We start from the raw sequence: 15,348 nt of genomic DNA, 5'->3' as shown, positions 1-15,348 counted from the left end.
AACTGAAAGAAGCCTGTCATGCCCTTTTCCAAGTAAGTTTTATCTTAATAATTATGATGCAAACTCTTCTTCTTTACTATCTCTTCTCTGTCTATCCCTCTCCCTCTCTTGTTCTTCATCCTTTCTGGTTTTCTGTCCCATCCTTCCCTATTCTTCTCCTCTCCTCTTCACCGTTCTCTCTCTCTCACTCCTCCTCCTTGACTCTCTGGTCGCTGACACATGACAAAAGAGAATCTATCTTTCTGCCCATTACCTTCCTAAAGACAACACATGCTTATACTGTCTCCTCTCATCAGCTCGTCTTCCTAGCATTCATAATGATTTTTCTATCGTCTTGGCTCAACATCCCTCACCGTTTGTTTTTGCTGTTTTGTTCTCACTGTCCTGTTCTTGTTACACTTTCACCTTCCACAAAAAATCCCAAATTTTACTTAATTTGCTTTGCAGGAAGGACTGTTTCAATGAAGTCGTGTCTTGTCCTTGCCTTTGAAAACGTGGAGTAGATGAAACAGGGACAACTGAAGAAGGAGAATATTCTTTAAGTTGCATGTCTCATTTCTCTGTTGTTTTGTTGTTTGAAAAACAAAAAACAAAGTTCATTTCTATGTTTTTGTTTTTATGTTTTCATTTCTCATTGTGTTCAACGTTTTCTTTTGATGTCCTGTACCCATATATGCATGTATATATACATATATATGTAGGCATGTACATATGCATGTATTTATATATTATATAGGTGCAGGAGTGGCTGTCTGGTAAGTAGCTTGCTAACCAAACACATGGTTCTGGGTTCAGTCCCACTGCGTGGCATCTTGGGCAAGTGTCTTCTGCTATAGCCCCAGGCCGACCAATGCCTTGTGAGTGGATTTGGTAGACAGAAACTGAAAGAAGCCTGTCGTATATATGTATATATATATATATGTGTATGTGTGTGTGTCTGTGTTTGTCCCCCTAGCATTGCTTGACAACCGATGCTGGTGTGTTTACGTCCCCGTCACTTAGCGGTTTGGCAAAAGAGACCGATAGAATAAGTACTGGGCTTACAAAGAATAAGTCCCGGGGTCGATTTGCTCGACTAAAGGCGGTGCTCCAGCATGGCCGCAGTCAAATGACTGAAACAAGTAAAAGAGTAAAAAAGAGTATATATATATATATATGTATATATATGCATATATCTATTGTGTGTCTTTGTGTTTGTGTTAGTCCCCCTACCATTGCTTGACAACCGATGTTGGTGTGTTTACATCCCCGTAGCTTAGTGGTTCGGCAGAAGAGATTGATAGAATTGAGCTCCAATGTCTGCATTGGTATGATTTCTATGGCTGAATGACTTCTTAACACCGACTACTTTACAATGTGTACTGGGTGCTTTTTTCATGACCCCAGCACTAATGAGGTTGCCAAGTAACTTGCAAGACCAGAAAAAATTGCCTCTTTGACTAGCTGGGGGAGGAGAGTATTTGAGAGAGGGAGGTTGCTTTGTGCCAGATGTTGAGCAGCTAAAGTATAATTAGAGGGAAATGCATAGGTGTCTTACTGTAGAAAAGATATCAGGCTACCTTGCATTGTGAAGGCGGGTGAAAGTAACAGGGGAGAAAGGAAAGATGGTAGTTGTTGGGTATCAGAGCAAACTCTCAAAGTACACAAAGGTAAGTGTAGGGGAAGATACAGACAATCAATCAGGGTCAGAACAGGTAGTTTCATATGAGTATGAGGAGAGAATAACAGATGGCTGAAAATGGGGCTGGAGGTGACTGTAGTGCTTCGCTGTAAAAAATTTTGCTTCAGATAACTACCTGTCCAAATTCATGCTAATATTTTTTTGAGGAGGAGACCCCCTTCGGTCATGAATGACCATGGGATTGTACCTAGAAAGTTACCCTCCGAGGCACAAGTCCAGGCAAGTTTTTTTGTGCCGGTGGCACATAAAAAGCACCATTTGAGCGTGATCCTTACCAGCGTCACCTTACTGGCACATTAAAAAAACACCATTTGGGCGTGGCCGTTGCCAGTACCGTCTGACTGGCCCTCATGCCAGTAGCACGTAAAAGCACCCACTACACTCTCGGAGTGGTTGGCGTTAGGAAGGGCATCCAGCTGTAGAAACTCTGCCAGATCAAGACTGGAGCCTGGTGCAGCCATCTGGTTCGCCAGTCCTCAGTCAAATCGTCCAACCCATGCCAGCATGGAAAGCAGAGGTTAACTGGTGATGATGATGATGATGATGATAATGTAAACTTCTTCTCAGTTGATTAAATGGAATACACCACCATCACCACCACTCACACAAACATACATAAACATACACACATACATGCACACAACAAACATCAATATTAAAGAAAAAACAATTACACAAAAACACATTATAAAACAAAAGATGTTTATTATCATTATTAATATGATTATTATTAATGGTTCTGAGAATGAGAGATTTGAAACCAAACGCTTGAAGCATTACGACTCAAGTGTTGCCTGTTTATCGTCGGAATCTGCGATTTCTTCAGTGAGTTTTGCTTGGTAAGCAGAAGACGTGTCGGTTTTCATAATCTCTCTAATGGCCATTGTAGCATAGCAGGAAGGTGGCAGTGTGATGCACAGCCTAATGGCTTTCAGGTTTCCTCCTGTTTCAAGTGGTTTGAAGAACATAGAAGGAAAAGATAAGATAACAATGAGTTAGTGGTTTGTTTTTTGGTGGGGGGTTTTCTTAACAGATAACCCAGATGGAGGATGTGGTGGGGAACAAGGAATGCAAACAAACAAACAAACAAACAAAAAAAATCTAATCATTTTGTCTTTGATGCCTCAGATGCAAACCTTGGTTATCTGAATATCAGATTATCTAAATTTCAATTTATCTAAACAAGATCTCAATACCCTGTGAATATTTACTTAGCCTCATCACTATTACCACCACCTCTACTACTAACACCACCACCACCACCACAATCGCTGCTGCTGCTACTACTACTACTACTACTACTACTACTACTACTACATATCGAGGATAGCACCGATTCACCTAATTGTCAAGAATGGTTGCCAATTCACCCAGTTGTCAAGAATAGGTAAAAATTCACTCAATTGCCAGAAACAGGTACATTTTTGGGGGAAATGTTCATTTCAACTTACTCAGGAGGGCCAGGTTCTGATTTGAGTGACATTTGGTCACTTGCTAGCTATTTTTTAAGCTGGTCAAGCAACCACCCTTTTTCCTTAGGTTAATCACATGTAGTAGTGTTGGTGATAGTAGTAGTTAAAAGTTTGAACTCCTAAACATGTGATTTCATAACCACATCATTGCATAATGCATTTCTTAACCACCTCTAACTCTCTCTGGCTGGATAACCATGTTCCTCCTCTGCAGCAAGGAATCTGTCTCTGTCTTTCTGTCACACGATCACCTCCTCCAATGCCCCCTCCCCTCCCAAAGGTTCCTTGTCTTGCAAGTTAGTTGGTGACTTGGCCACTTACAAAGCATCCAGTCCACAGTCTGAAGTGGTTGGCATTTGGAAGGGCATCCAGCTGTAAAAAAAAATATGCCAGAACTGACCTTGATGTGTTGATGCCACGTAAAAAGCACTCAGCCCACTCTGCGGGGTGGTTGGTGTTAGGAAGGGCATCCAGGCATAAAAAAAACATGTCAAAACAGACTCAGAAGTATGGCGCAATCTTCTGCCTGGCCAGCGTCTGTCAAACCGTCCAACCCATGCCAGCATGGAAATAGGACGTTGAACGAGGATGATGATGATGATGATGGCAGATGTGTCTGCAGCCAACTTGTGTGTGACATAAATCACAGAAACCAAAGATTAACCTCATCAATATCATCATCATCACCATTTATGGTGCACTTTTCCATGCTGGCATGGGTTAGATGGGCAGGATTTACTGAGCCAGATTCTGTATGATGAATGCCCTTCCAGTCACCTGTTTCTAAATAAGGTAATATTTCTCCATAAGCAGACATGCCTCAGAAGACTGGAAACAAAGGCACCTGCTTGTATGATGGTAACACCTGCTTAGTACTACCACATGTTGTCAAGGCAAAAAGGAGACAGTAACACACACACACACACATGCATATATGGATGGGTAGGTAGATGATGAACTTCTTTCAGTTTCCATCAACCTAATCCACTCACAAAACTTTGGTTGGCTAAGGATTATAGTACAAGATCCTAGGTGCCGTGCAGAAGTACTGAACCAAAACCATATGGTTGGGTAACACAGCCATACCTACACTTAATCCTTTAGCATTCAAATTTCTTCGTTAAATCTAATCCTTATTTATTAACATTGTTTGGATCTTTTCGGTTTGAACGGCAGTTTTTTCTAGCGGTGTCATAAGAAATTGTCACCCATAATTATGACCCTAGTATTGATCTATTGCATTTCAATCTGTTTTAGGGTTAGGGTTAGGGGTGGGGGGAAGGGTATCTTTTTTTCTTTTCAAATGTAAATAAACCCAATCTGTTTCTTAAACGAGGGACATATTCATACGGCACAGAATGTTTTTTTTTTACCTCAATAGACGTCAGTGATTGGTTGAAATTGCAGAAATTGAAGAAAATAAAACAACAAAAATCTTACAAACTATAGAATTTTCTCAATAAAACCAAGAGAAAAAGATGTTTTATAAATACATTCTACCAGTATACGAAGTTTAAAATATTTTAGTCACCTAAAATTTATGTTAAAAACTGTCGTTTAAACCGAAAAGATCCCATTGTTTGGAATTAATCATGCATTATTTTGTAACTTCAAGATTTTGATGGTTTAGTTTTCGAATGACATTGTAGGATAGGTGTGGGAGGCTAAATCCAGTCATTCTGAACATAAAATAGAATATTTGGGCCTGACATGGCCAGATTAACCCTAAAGCATTCAGATTTCTTTGTTAAGTCTAATGCTTATTCACATTGTTTTGAATTAATCATGCATTATTTTGTAGCTTCAAGGTTTCAGTGGTGTGTTTGTATAGTTTTTGAATGACATTGTAGGATATGTGTGAGAGGTTGGATCTGGTCAGTTTTAACATCAAACAGGTAAACTATTTGGGCTGGATATGGCTGGATTAAATGCTAAAGGGTTAAGCAATAATAAAATAACTTAAGACATTTAAAAGTGCTACCTTCAATTGACTCAGGTTCCTTGGGGCCGTTTAACAATTCATAATCACTGTAAGAGAGGGGGATCTTCACATCATTGTACCGATAGATTTTCCAAGAAACACCTGTAGACTTGATCACCATTTTCCGGTAGGTACCAGGTAAAGAATAATCTCTGGAAAAGAAAGGATAGTTTTTTGGGTTTTTTCTTTAATCAATTAATCTGTAAGCTTAATCTTCAATTTTTTAATCTTTTATTCATCTCAGTCATTGGATTGTCGCCATGCTGGGGGACCACCTTGATGGGTTTGTCTTTTATCTTTTACTTGTTTCAGTCATTAGACTGTGGCTATGCTGGAGCACTGCCTTGGAAAAGTTTTTAGTTAAAAGAATCAACCCCAGTACTTATTGTTTTTTAAGCCTGGTATTTATTTTATTGGTCTCTTTTGCCAAACCACTAAGTTATGAGGTGTAAACACACACACACCGGTTGTCAAGCACTGATGAAGGACAAACACAGACACAAAGACATGTATATGACAGGCTTCTTTCAGTTTCCATCTACCAAATCCACTCAAAAGGCTTTGGTCGGCCCAAGGCTATAGTAGAAGGCACTTGCCCAAGGTGCCACATGGTGGGACTGAACCTGGAACTATGTGGTTGATAGGCAAGCTACTTACCACACAGCCACTCCTGTGCTATTTAAATTTAATTTAAACTGTAATATGTGGGACCGATGAAGGTGCATGGCTCAGTGGTTACAGTGTCAGGCTTAGAATCATGAGGTTGTGAGTTTGATTCCCGGACTGTTGTGTTCTTGAGCAAGACACTTCATTTCACATTGCTCCAGTTATAGAAATGAGTTGCAATGTCACTGGTGCCAAACTGTATCAGCCATGGCCTTTCCCTCTGATAACATCGATGGCATGGAGCGAGGAGACTGGTATGCATGGGCAACTGCTGATCTTCCATATATATAACCTTGCCCAGACCTGTGCCCTGGAGGGGAACTTACTAGGTGCAATTCCATGGTCATTCATGACTGAAAGGGGTTTTTACCCAATGTTTTGGACCCCATTCTGAAGAACAGATTTTTAAACTTTCAAGCAACAATTTTCCCATAGAAAAATAGAAAATATCAGCTTTTCAACAATACATAAACCATTTTTTTTTAATGATGTCAACATGTCTAGAGTCTCCATATGGTCAATCAATCAATAAAAAACAATAGCTGAATTTCCCTCAAATCACACCTGACTGTCTTGAAAAAAAAGCGAAGATACATTAGCTAATATAGTCCCAGATATATCATGAAGGAAAAACGAGTGACAGGATGGTCATGGTTGGAACATATTCGATCATAAAGTGTACTCATAGAGGATCCAATGATGGATTTTTTATGTGGTTACTCAGGCTTCTAGAAATAGCAATTAAATTTCCTACAAACCAAACCCTATTGTCTTAAAAAAAAAAGGTATGAATAACCCTTACTTTATATGCTATGTTTGAATAAAAGACAGGATGGTCACAGCCTGAATGTTTTAGGCCAGTGGCTCTCAACCATATGACCCCTTAGGGTCAATATGAGATCTTTCACAAGCGAAATAGTAAATTAGGTCTGCAATAGTATTCTTGGGGACCATGAAATAATTTTTGATTTCGATATATTTATTGCAAAAAACAGTTAGGTTTCTTTCTCTGATGTTTTACATAATTCACCCTATGCAAGCGAAGGCATCATCATCATCATCATCGTTTAACGTCCGCTTTCCATGCTACCATGGGTTGGACGATTTGACTGAGGACTGGCAAACCAGAAGGCTGCACCAGGCTCCAATCTGATCTGGCAGAGTTTCTACAGCTGGATGCCCTTCCTAATGCCAACCACTCCGAGAATGTAGTGGGTGCTTTTATGTAACACCAGCACGAGGGCCAGTCAGACAGTACTGGCAATGGCCATACTCAAATGGTGTTTTTTATGTGCCACCTGCACAGGGGCCAGTCAAGTGGCACTGGCAACGACCTTGCTCAAATGTTTTTCACGTGCCACCAGCACAAGTGCCAGTAAGGCGACACTGGTAACAATCACGCTCGAATGGTGCTTTTTACGTGCCACCGGCATGGAAGCCAGTTTGCTGCTCTGGCAACAATCACGCTCGGTTGGTGCTCTTAGTGCTCCACTAGCACAGATGCCAGTCATCGAATTTGATTTCGACAAAATAAGAATTTTGAAAGAAGTATCTATAAACGCAACAAATTTTTTTAAACAACGAATGGTTAGTGGGATCCACCAGAATGAAATAGTAATCAGAGGGGTCCATAGACAAAAAATGGTAAAGAATCTGTGTTTTAGACAATATCTGCTGGATCAGGAATGGTTTAGGAGAGCTGGGTAACAGCACCTACACACTCTTCAAGATGCTGACAAAACATGGTTGTTCAGGTCTATATTTAAGAGATGAGGAATTATGTACATTATTTACATTTGACAGATATTTGTCCTCATCTTGTTGTTAACACAACGTTTTGGCTGATATACCCTCCAGCCTTCATCAGGTGTCTTGGGGAAATTTCGAACCTGGGTTCTCATTCCTAAGGTATTTTTCGATATTATTATTATTATTGCATATGGCGTAGTGGTTAAGAGCACGGGCTACTAACCCCATGATTCCGAGTTCAATTCCAAGCAGTGCCGGCGCCGCCGCCGACAACAACAACATTGAAAAATACCTTAGGAATGAGAACCCAGGTTCAAAATTTCCCCAAGACACCTGATGAAGGCTGGAAGGTATATCAGCCAAAGCGTGTTAACAATAAACAAGATGAGGACAAATATCTGTCAAATGTAAATAATGTAAATAAAAACATGGTTGATCTCTTGTTTGATCAGCTTCTGTCATTAGAGTCAATTCATCATACTTTGAGTGAAACGAGTGAATGAGGATACCGCTATGCAGTCACACTTCTTGCCAGATATAGCAGCCAAAACACCTTCAAATTACATCCTGCTGTCTTAAACAAGGGAGAGGATACTTTAGAACAGTGTTTCTTGACCATTTCTCAACCATTTTTGGTCCCCAGTATTTCTTTTTTAAGTCTGGTACTTAGAATAGGTACCCAGCTTAAAATAAAAAAACACTGGGGGCGGTCATTTCATTTAACTGAAATGTCTTCAAGCTGGTGCTCCAGTATGACTGCAGTCTAATAACTGAAACAAAAACGAAAACAAAACAAAACAAAAACAAAAAGACAAAACGGTAAATAAAAAGAAAAATACCAATAATTCGAAAGCACCAACTTACTTGTTTGAATGCCGTAGGTTATCAACATCTAGGCCATCTTTGCTTAAGATTTCTTTGTACCAATTTTTAGCTAAAAAATAAGAAAAAAGATGTAAACTATATCTCTTGTACTCTTACTTGTTTCAGTCATTTGACAGCGGCCATGCTGGAGCACTGCCTTTAGTCGAGCAAATAGACACCAGGACTTATTCTTTGAAAGCCTAGTACTTATTCTATTGGACATTTTTGCCGAACTGCTAAGTTACGGGGACGTAAACACATCGGTTGCCAAGCGATGTTGGGGGTGATTCAGAGGTAATATACAATTTGATAATCAAAACAAACAGCTCCATATATTTAATACTGACCTTCATTATCAGGGTACAAGATACTAAAACCAGGTAGAGGCATCACAATATCATGTATTGTATATTTTGAGATGTTGTCAGCAGTGATGGTGTGTGGCACCTCCTTGCAAGCATCTGTGTTCACAGCTGTAATAAATATTAATTAGAATGTATAATTCTTTCGGTTATAGGTACAAGCTCTGAAATTTTGTGGGAGAGGGCTAGTTGATTACATCAACCCCCAGTATATCACTGGTACTTATTTTATCAGACCCTTGAAAGGGTGAGAGGAAAAGTTGACCTCAGTGGCATTTGAACCTAGAACATAAGGAGCTGAAAAAAATCTTGCTAAGCATTTCAACCAGCACAGAAATGAATCTGCCAACTCACAGTCTTAATTAGAGTCTTTTATCTTTTACCTGTTTCAGTCATTAGACTGTGGCCATGCTGGGGCACCGCCTTGAATTTTTAGTTGAATGAATCGACCCCAGTACTTATTTTTTAAGCTTATTACTTAATCTATTGGTCTCTTTTGCTGAATTGCTAAGTTACAGGGATGTAAACACACCAACACCAGTTGTCAAAAGATGATAGGAGTGGGGACAAACAGAGAGAGACACACACACACACAGATATATATACATATATATATATGACAGGCTTCTTTCAGTTTCTGTCAACTAAAACCACTCACAAGGCTTTGGTTGACCCAAGACTATAGTAGAAGGTGTTGAGCTGGCAGAAACGTTAGCACGCCAGGCGAAATGCTCAGTGGTATTTCGTCTGCTGCTATGTTCTGAGTTCAAATTCCGCTAAGGTCGACTTTGCCTTCCATCCTTTTGGAGGTCGATTAAATAAGTACCAGTTGCACACTGGGGTCGATATAATCGACTTAATCCCTTTGTCTGTCCTTGTTTGTCCCCTCTATGTTTAGCCCCTTGTGGGCAATAAAGAAATAAGACTATAGTAGAAGACACTTGCCAAGGTGCAATGCAGTGGGACTGAACCTGGAACCATGTGGTTGGGAAGCAAGCTTCTTACCACACAGCCACTGCTGTGCCTAGAATGTATGATTAATACATTGCTATAAACAGTGCAATCAGTGCAACACATCCACACAATGGTTTCCTATGGTTGTTTTTTAACTCCTAGTATGAGTAACTGGTATTCCGTTAGTTACAACGAGGGTTCCAGTTGACCTGATCAACGGAACAACCTACATGTGAAATTAACTTGCTAGTAGCTGAGCACTGTACAGACAGACATACCCTTAATGTAGTTCTCAGGAAGATTCAGAGAGGCATAGAATGTAACAAAGCTGGTCCTTTTGAATTACAGGGACAAATCATTTTTGCCAGCTGAGTTCACTGGAGCAATGTGAAATAAAGTACTTTGCTCAAGGACAACACAGCGTGCTGCCAGGAATCGAACTCACAATGTTACGATCGTGAACCGAATACCCTAACCACTAAGCCACGTTCCTTCAAAGCTCCAACCAAAGCTGTGTAAAAAGAAATCTAAAAATTAAGCAAGGGAGGTAACCCCAACACTATCAGATAATCCAGATCTTTTCGGTTTGAACGGCAGTTTTTTCTAGCTGTGTCATATGAAATTGTTACCCATAATTATGACCCTAGTATCGATCTATTACATTTCAATCTGTTTTAGGGTTAGGGGTGGGGGGAAGGGTATCTTTTTTCTTCAGAAATGTAAATAAACCCAATCTGTTTCTTAAACGAGGGACATATTCATACGGCACAGAATGTTTTCACCTCAATAGACGTCATTGATTGGTTGAAATTGCAGAAAAAAAACAACAAATATCTTACAAACTATAGAATTTTCTCAATAAAGCCAAGAGAAAAAGATGGTTTATAAATACATTCTACCAGTATACGAAGTTTAAAAGTGTTTAGTTATGTGGAAATTATTTTTTAAAAACTGCCGTTGAAACCAAAAAGATCTGATAATCCAAATCGTGGAAAATATAGATAATACAGTTAGATAAGTGGATCACTCTGATTAAAAACAATGTACAGTAGAGTATTGTATTATACAACACCTACTACTGCTGCTGCTGCTACTACTACAATATTGGGCCAATGACTGAGCCTCTTTGTGGTTGACGAAGCTGCTAGAAATAGAAGCCAAATCTTCAAGTTAATCCTGCCATTTTAATTATAATAATAATAATAATAATAATAATAATAATTGTGTACAGTGCTCAGGTGCACTACAACTCATCTAAAGTGTATATATAATCAGGTGTAGTTTCAGCGGATTTCGGAAAGCATGAGGGCCTTAAAGGATGCAGTGTCATGGCAGTCAACAACTGACGCAGGCAGTTTATTCCATGCTTCAGCAACTCTGAGCGTGAAAAAATGTTTCCGAAAGTCATGGGAGCTGTGTTGTTTTCTGACTTTGTAGGCATGTCCACGTGTGTTGGACACATGGAGATCAAAAAGGTGTTCAGTGTTGTTGTTGTTATAGTAGGACATATTCAGTAAAGTAGCCCCTGATGTACAAATAAGGTCAATTTTAACGTTGTCGATGATAACGAATTAAAATATCAAGACAAATAATAAGAACAGCACCAAATAAACTTACCAGTCACATCTGTCTTGTCGTAAACTAAATCTCCAATGACGGCACCAGACCGAACTGTTTGATTCTTTGAGAGACCATTGTATTCCAGACGTAACTTTGGTAACTGTGGACATACATCAGCCGAGTGTTCCGAGGAATCTAAGAGTCAGAGAAATGATATCATTAAAAGAGTTTAGTTGATTTCTGAGATAGGCACAAGGATTCAAATTGTTTTGTTGGGGAGGGAGGTATAGGTGCAGGCTTAGCTATGTGGTTAAGAAGTTTGCTTTCAACTGCAGGGTTTCAGGTTCAGTCCCACTGAGTGGCACCTTGAGCAAGTGTCCTCGTTTACAGCCTTCTCCAATCAAAGCATTGTAAGTGGATTTGTTAGACAAAAACTGACAGAAGCCCATGAAATACGAACACACACACACACACACCACACACACACACAAACATATATTCATAAAGGCGCAGGAATGGTTGTGTGGTAAGTAGCTTGCTTACCAACCACATGGTTCTGGGTTCAGTCCCACTGTGTGGCACCTTGGGCAAGTGTCTTCTACTATAGCCTTGGGCCAATCAAAGCCTTTGTGAGTGGATTTGGTAGACGGAAACTGAAAGAAGCCCATTGTATATATGTATGTATGTATGTGTGTGTGTGTGTGTGTGTGTGTATACGTTTCAGTGTCTGTGTTTGTACGCCCAACATCACTTGACAATCGATGCAGGTGTGTTTCCGTCCCCCGTAACTTAGCAGTTCAGCAAAAGATGGTGGTGATGATGATGATGATGATGATATATGAAATCTTCTGCAAAAACATCTTTCTCACTGCCTGGAACCATTTCACTTGATATCAATTCTACATCCATACACAATACTCTCCACCCAGTTTTTACATTGATCACTCTACCAAGCTACCGAATTATATCTCCCTCTCCTCCCACCTCTACTCTCCTGCAACACCATACCCAATTACATATCATCTCTCTCTCTTTTTCTCTCACCCTTCTCCTGTCTACTGTATTATCATTATCATTCTGCTGTTCTTCTCCCCCATGCATCATTGGTCACTTTCTACTCTTTATCTACAAGTCACTACATCCATACCCCTTAATACTTGTTCTGTAACTGGTGTTGGTTTGTTTATATCCCTGTACCTTAGCAGTTCAGCAAAAGGCACCTATAGACTTTAAAAATAAGTTCGGGCAGAGCGGGTGATTTGTTCAACTAGACCCTTTAAAACTATGCTCCAGCATGGCAACAATCTGAAACAAGTAGAAGAAAATGAAACAAAAATATAATCAAGTTTACTTACAAATAATAAAGCATTTGCATAGTTGTTCCCTCCTTGACTTGATAATCCTTCCAGTAGAAGTCTCTCTAGTCTGTGGCATCTTGGTGCTTTCGAAAGCGCTTCTTTTGCATTCCGTGTTTCCCACCAAATCTTCCTTGCTTCTGTTATGTCATCATTTTCTGTAAATATTTGAATGAAATAAGAAACTATACGATTGTCAAATACACAAAAATCTTTTCAGAGAAATTCATATGCAATGTTGTTTTAGGCTTGAAAGTCAAGAGATGTTACAATGTGTTAGTCTAGATGTTTGATGTTCAAAGCTGAGCTTTAAACAATGAATATGTTGTAATGAATGTACTGTAATGAATGTGCCTTAAAGCTGAGCTTCAAACACAAAAATGAGAGTGAAACCTAAGGGAGATAAGCCCCCATGACTTGGATATTTTTCAAATGCTGCATTAAAAAAATGGGATCTTTTCGGTTTGAACGGCAGTTTTTTCTAGCAGTGTCATATGAAATTGTCACCCATAATTATGACCCTAGAATCGATCTATTATATTTCAATCTGTTTTAGGGTTAGGGTTGGGGTTAGGGGTGGGAGGAAGGGTATCTTTTTTTCTTCACAAATGTAAATAAATCCAATTTGTTTCTTAAATGAAGGACATATTCATATGGCACAGAATGTTTTTTTACCTCAATAGACATTGGTGATTGGTTGAAATTGCAGAAATTGAAGAAAAAACAACAACAAATATCTTAAAAACTATAGAATTTTTTCAATAAAGCCAAGAGAATAAGGTGTTTTATAAACACATTCTACCAGTATACAAAGTTTAAAATTTTTTAGTTACCTAGAAATTATATTAAAAACTGCTGTTCAAACTGAAAAGATCCAAAAAATGTTACATTGAACATCATCATCACCATCATCACTTAACGTTCACTTTTCTATGCTTGTATGGGTCAGATGGAATTTGTTGAGGCAGATTTCAACCACAAGATGCCCTTCCTATCACCAAACCCCACTTATTTCCAAGTAAGTTAATGTTTTTCTAACAGATGTTCTCCATGGAAAACTGGAAACAAACAACCCTGCTTGCATGATGGTGATGCTCATTTACAACCATCAAATGATGTCAAGTGAAGAGTACAATGCATGCATACCTAATTACATATACACATGCATGCGTACAATGAGCTTCTTTCAGTTTCCGTCAAACAAATTCACTTACAAGGCTTTCGTTGATTTGAGGTTACAGCAGAAGACACTTGCCCAAGGTTCTACATTGTGGGATTACTCTTTTACTTGCTTCAGTCATTTGACTGTGGCCATGCTGGAGCACCGCCTTTAGTCGAGCAAATTGACCCCAGGACTTATTCTATCGGTCTCTTATGCCGAACCACTAAGTTACGGGGACATAAACACACCAGCATTGGTTGTCAAGCGATGTTGGGGGTACAAACACAGACACACAAACATATACACACACATATATATACATATATCTATATATATATACATACATACATATTATGGGCTTCTTTCAGTTTCCGTCAACCAAATTCGCTCACAAGGCTTTGGTCAGCTCAAGGCTATAGTAGAAGGCACTTGCTCAAGGTGCCACGCAGTGGGACTGAACCCGGAACCATGTGGTTGGTAAGCAAGCTACTTACCACACAGCCACGCCTGTGCCTATTAATTAGTTAAAAAAAAAAGAAGAAAAAGCTCCAGCATGGCCACAGCCTGATGACTGAAACAAGTAAAAGATGATGAAAGGAAGGAACTTTTATAGTACTAGAACCCTTAGGAAATGTATATTGGTGTTAGAATGAGTGATGTTGAGATATTGAAGCTACTTATATAGTTTTGTGGAGGCACCTGGCTTAGTGGTTAGGGTATTTGGCTTATGACTGTAAGATCGTGAGTTCAATTTCTGGCAGCATGTAGTGTCCTTGAGCAAGACAAGAATTGTAGCAAGGGTATATGGTGCCCAGGACAGGCATCAAAATTGCATTCCCTTCCCCAACCAAGAAGTGGAAACTTTCATAGAAATGGCTTCATTAGAAAATGATCTTGGCCAAAATTGTGTCCCCTCAAAGTGGCACCCAGCACATGTGCCCTGCTTTCCACACCCTAGCTACGCCTCTGAGCAAGACACTTTATTTCATGTTGCTCTAGTCCACTCAGCTGGCAAAAATGAGCAGTGCCTGTACTTCAAAGGGCCAGCCTTGTCACAATCTGTGTCACACTGAATCTCCCTGAAAACTGCATTAAGAGTATGAATGTCTGTGAAATACTCAGCCAGTTGCACGTTAATTTCACGAGCAGGTTGTTCTGGTTAATCAGATCACTTGGAACCCTCGTTGTCATAACTGATGGAGTTCTGGTTGTATAGTTTTGTGCAATTTGCCATCAAATATTGAAATTATCTGCAGCCCATTGTAAATGTGTGTATGTGTACCCTTGTCTTGATATCACACGAAAGGGATCTTTTCAGTTTGAACGGGAGTTTTTTAAAATAATTTCCACGTAACTAAACACTTTTAAACTTCATATACTGGTAGAATGTGTTTATAAAACATCTTTTTCTCTTGGCTTTATTGTGAAAATTCTATAGTTTGTAAGATATTTGTTGTTTTTTTGCTTCAATTTCTGCAATTTCAACCAATCAAATATGTCTATTGAGTTAAAAAACCATTCTGTGCCGTATATAAATATGTC

General features: G+C 39.3%; 1 protein-coding gene across 1 annotated transcript in view; it reads right to left on the bottom strand.

Moving 5' to 3' along the window:
* Positions 1–2,362: 2,362 nt before the first annotated feature.
* Positions 2,363–15,348, bottom strand: part of LOC115220332 (pseudouridylate synthase 7 homolog) — a 39,832-nt gene continuing 26,846 nt past the window's right edge. Inside the window, 7 exon segments of the mRNA XM_029790431.2 lie at positions 2,363–2,624; positions 5,135–5,286; positions 8,414–8,483; positions 8,761–8,886; positions 11,347–11,385; positions 11,388–11,484; positions 12,645–12,802. Coding sequence (XP_029646291.1) covers positions 2,458–2,624; positions 5,135–5,286; positions 8,414–8,483; positions 8,761–8,886; positions 11,347–11,385; positions 11,388–11,484; positions 12,645–12,802 — 809 coding nt within the window. The 3' untranslated portion in view covers positions 2,363–2,457.

This window comes from Octopus sinensis, linkage group LG16 (genome assembly GCF_006345805.1).
Source record: "Octopus sinensis linkage group LG16, ASM634580v1, whole genome shotgun sequence".
In the NCBI taxonomy this organism is placed as follows: Eukaryota; Metazoa; Mollusca; class Cephalopoda; order Octopoda; family Octopodidae; genus Octopus; species Octopus sinensis.
The sequence above is the reverse complement of the archived record's forward strand: the minus strand, read 5'-3'. Positions and strand labels throughout refer to the sequence as shown.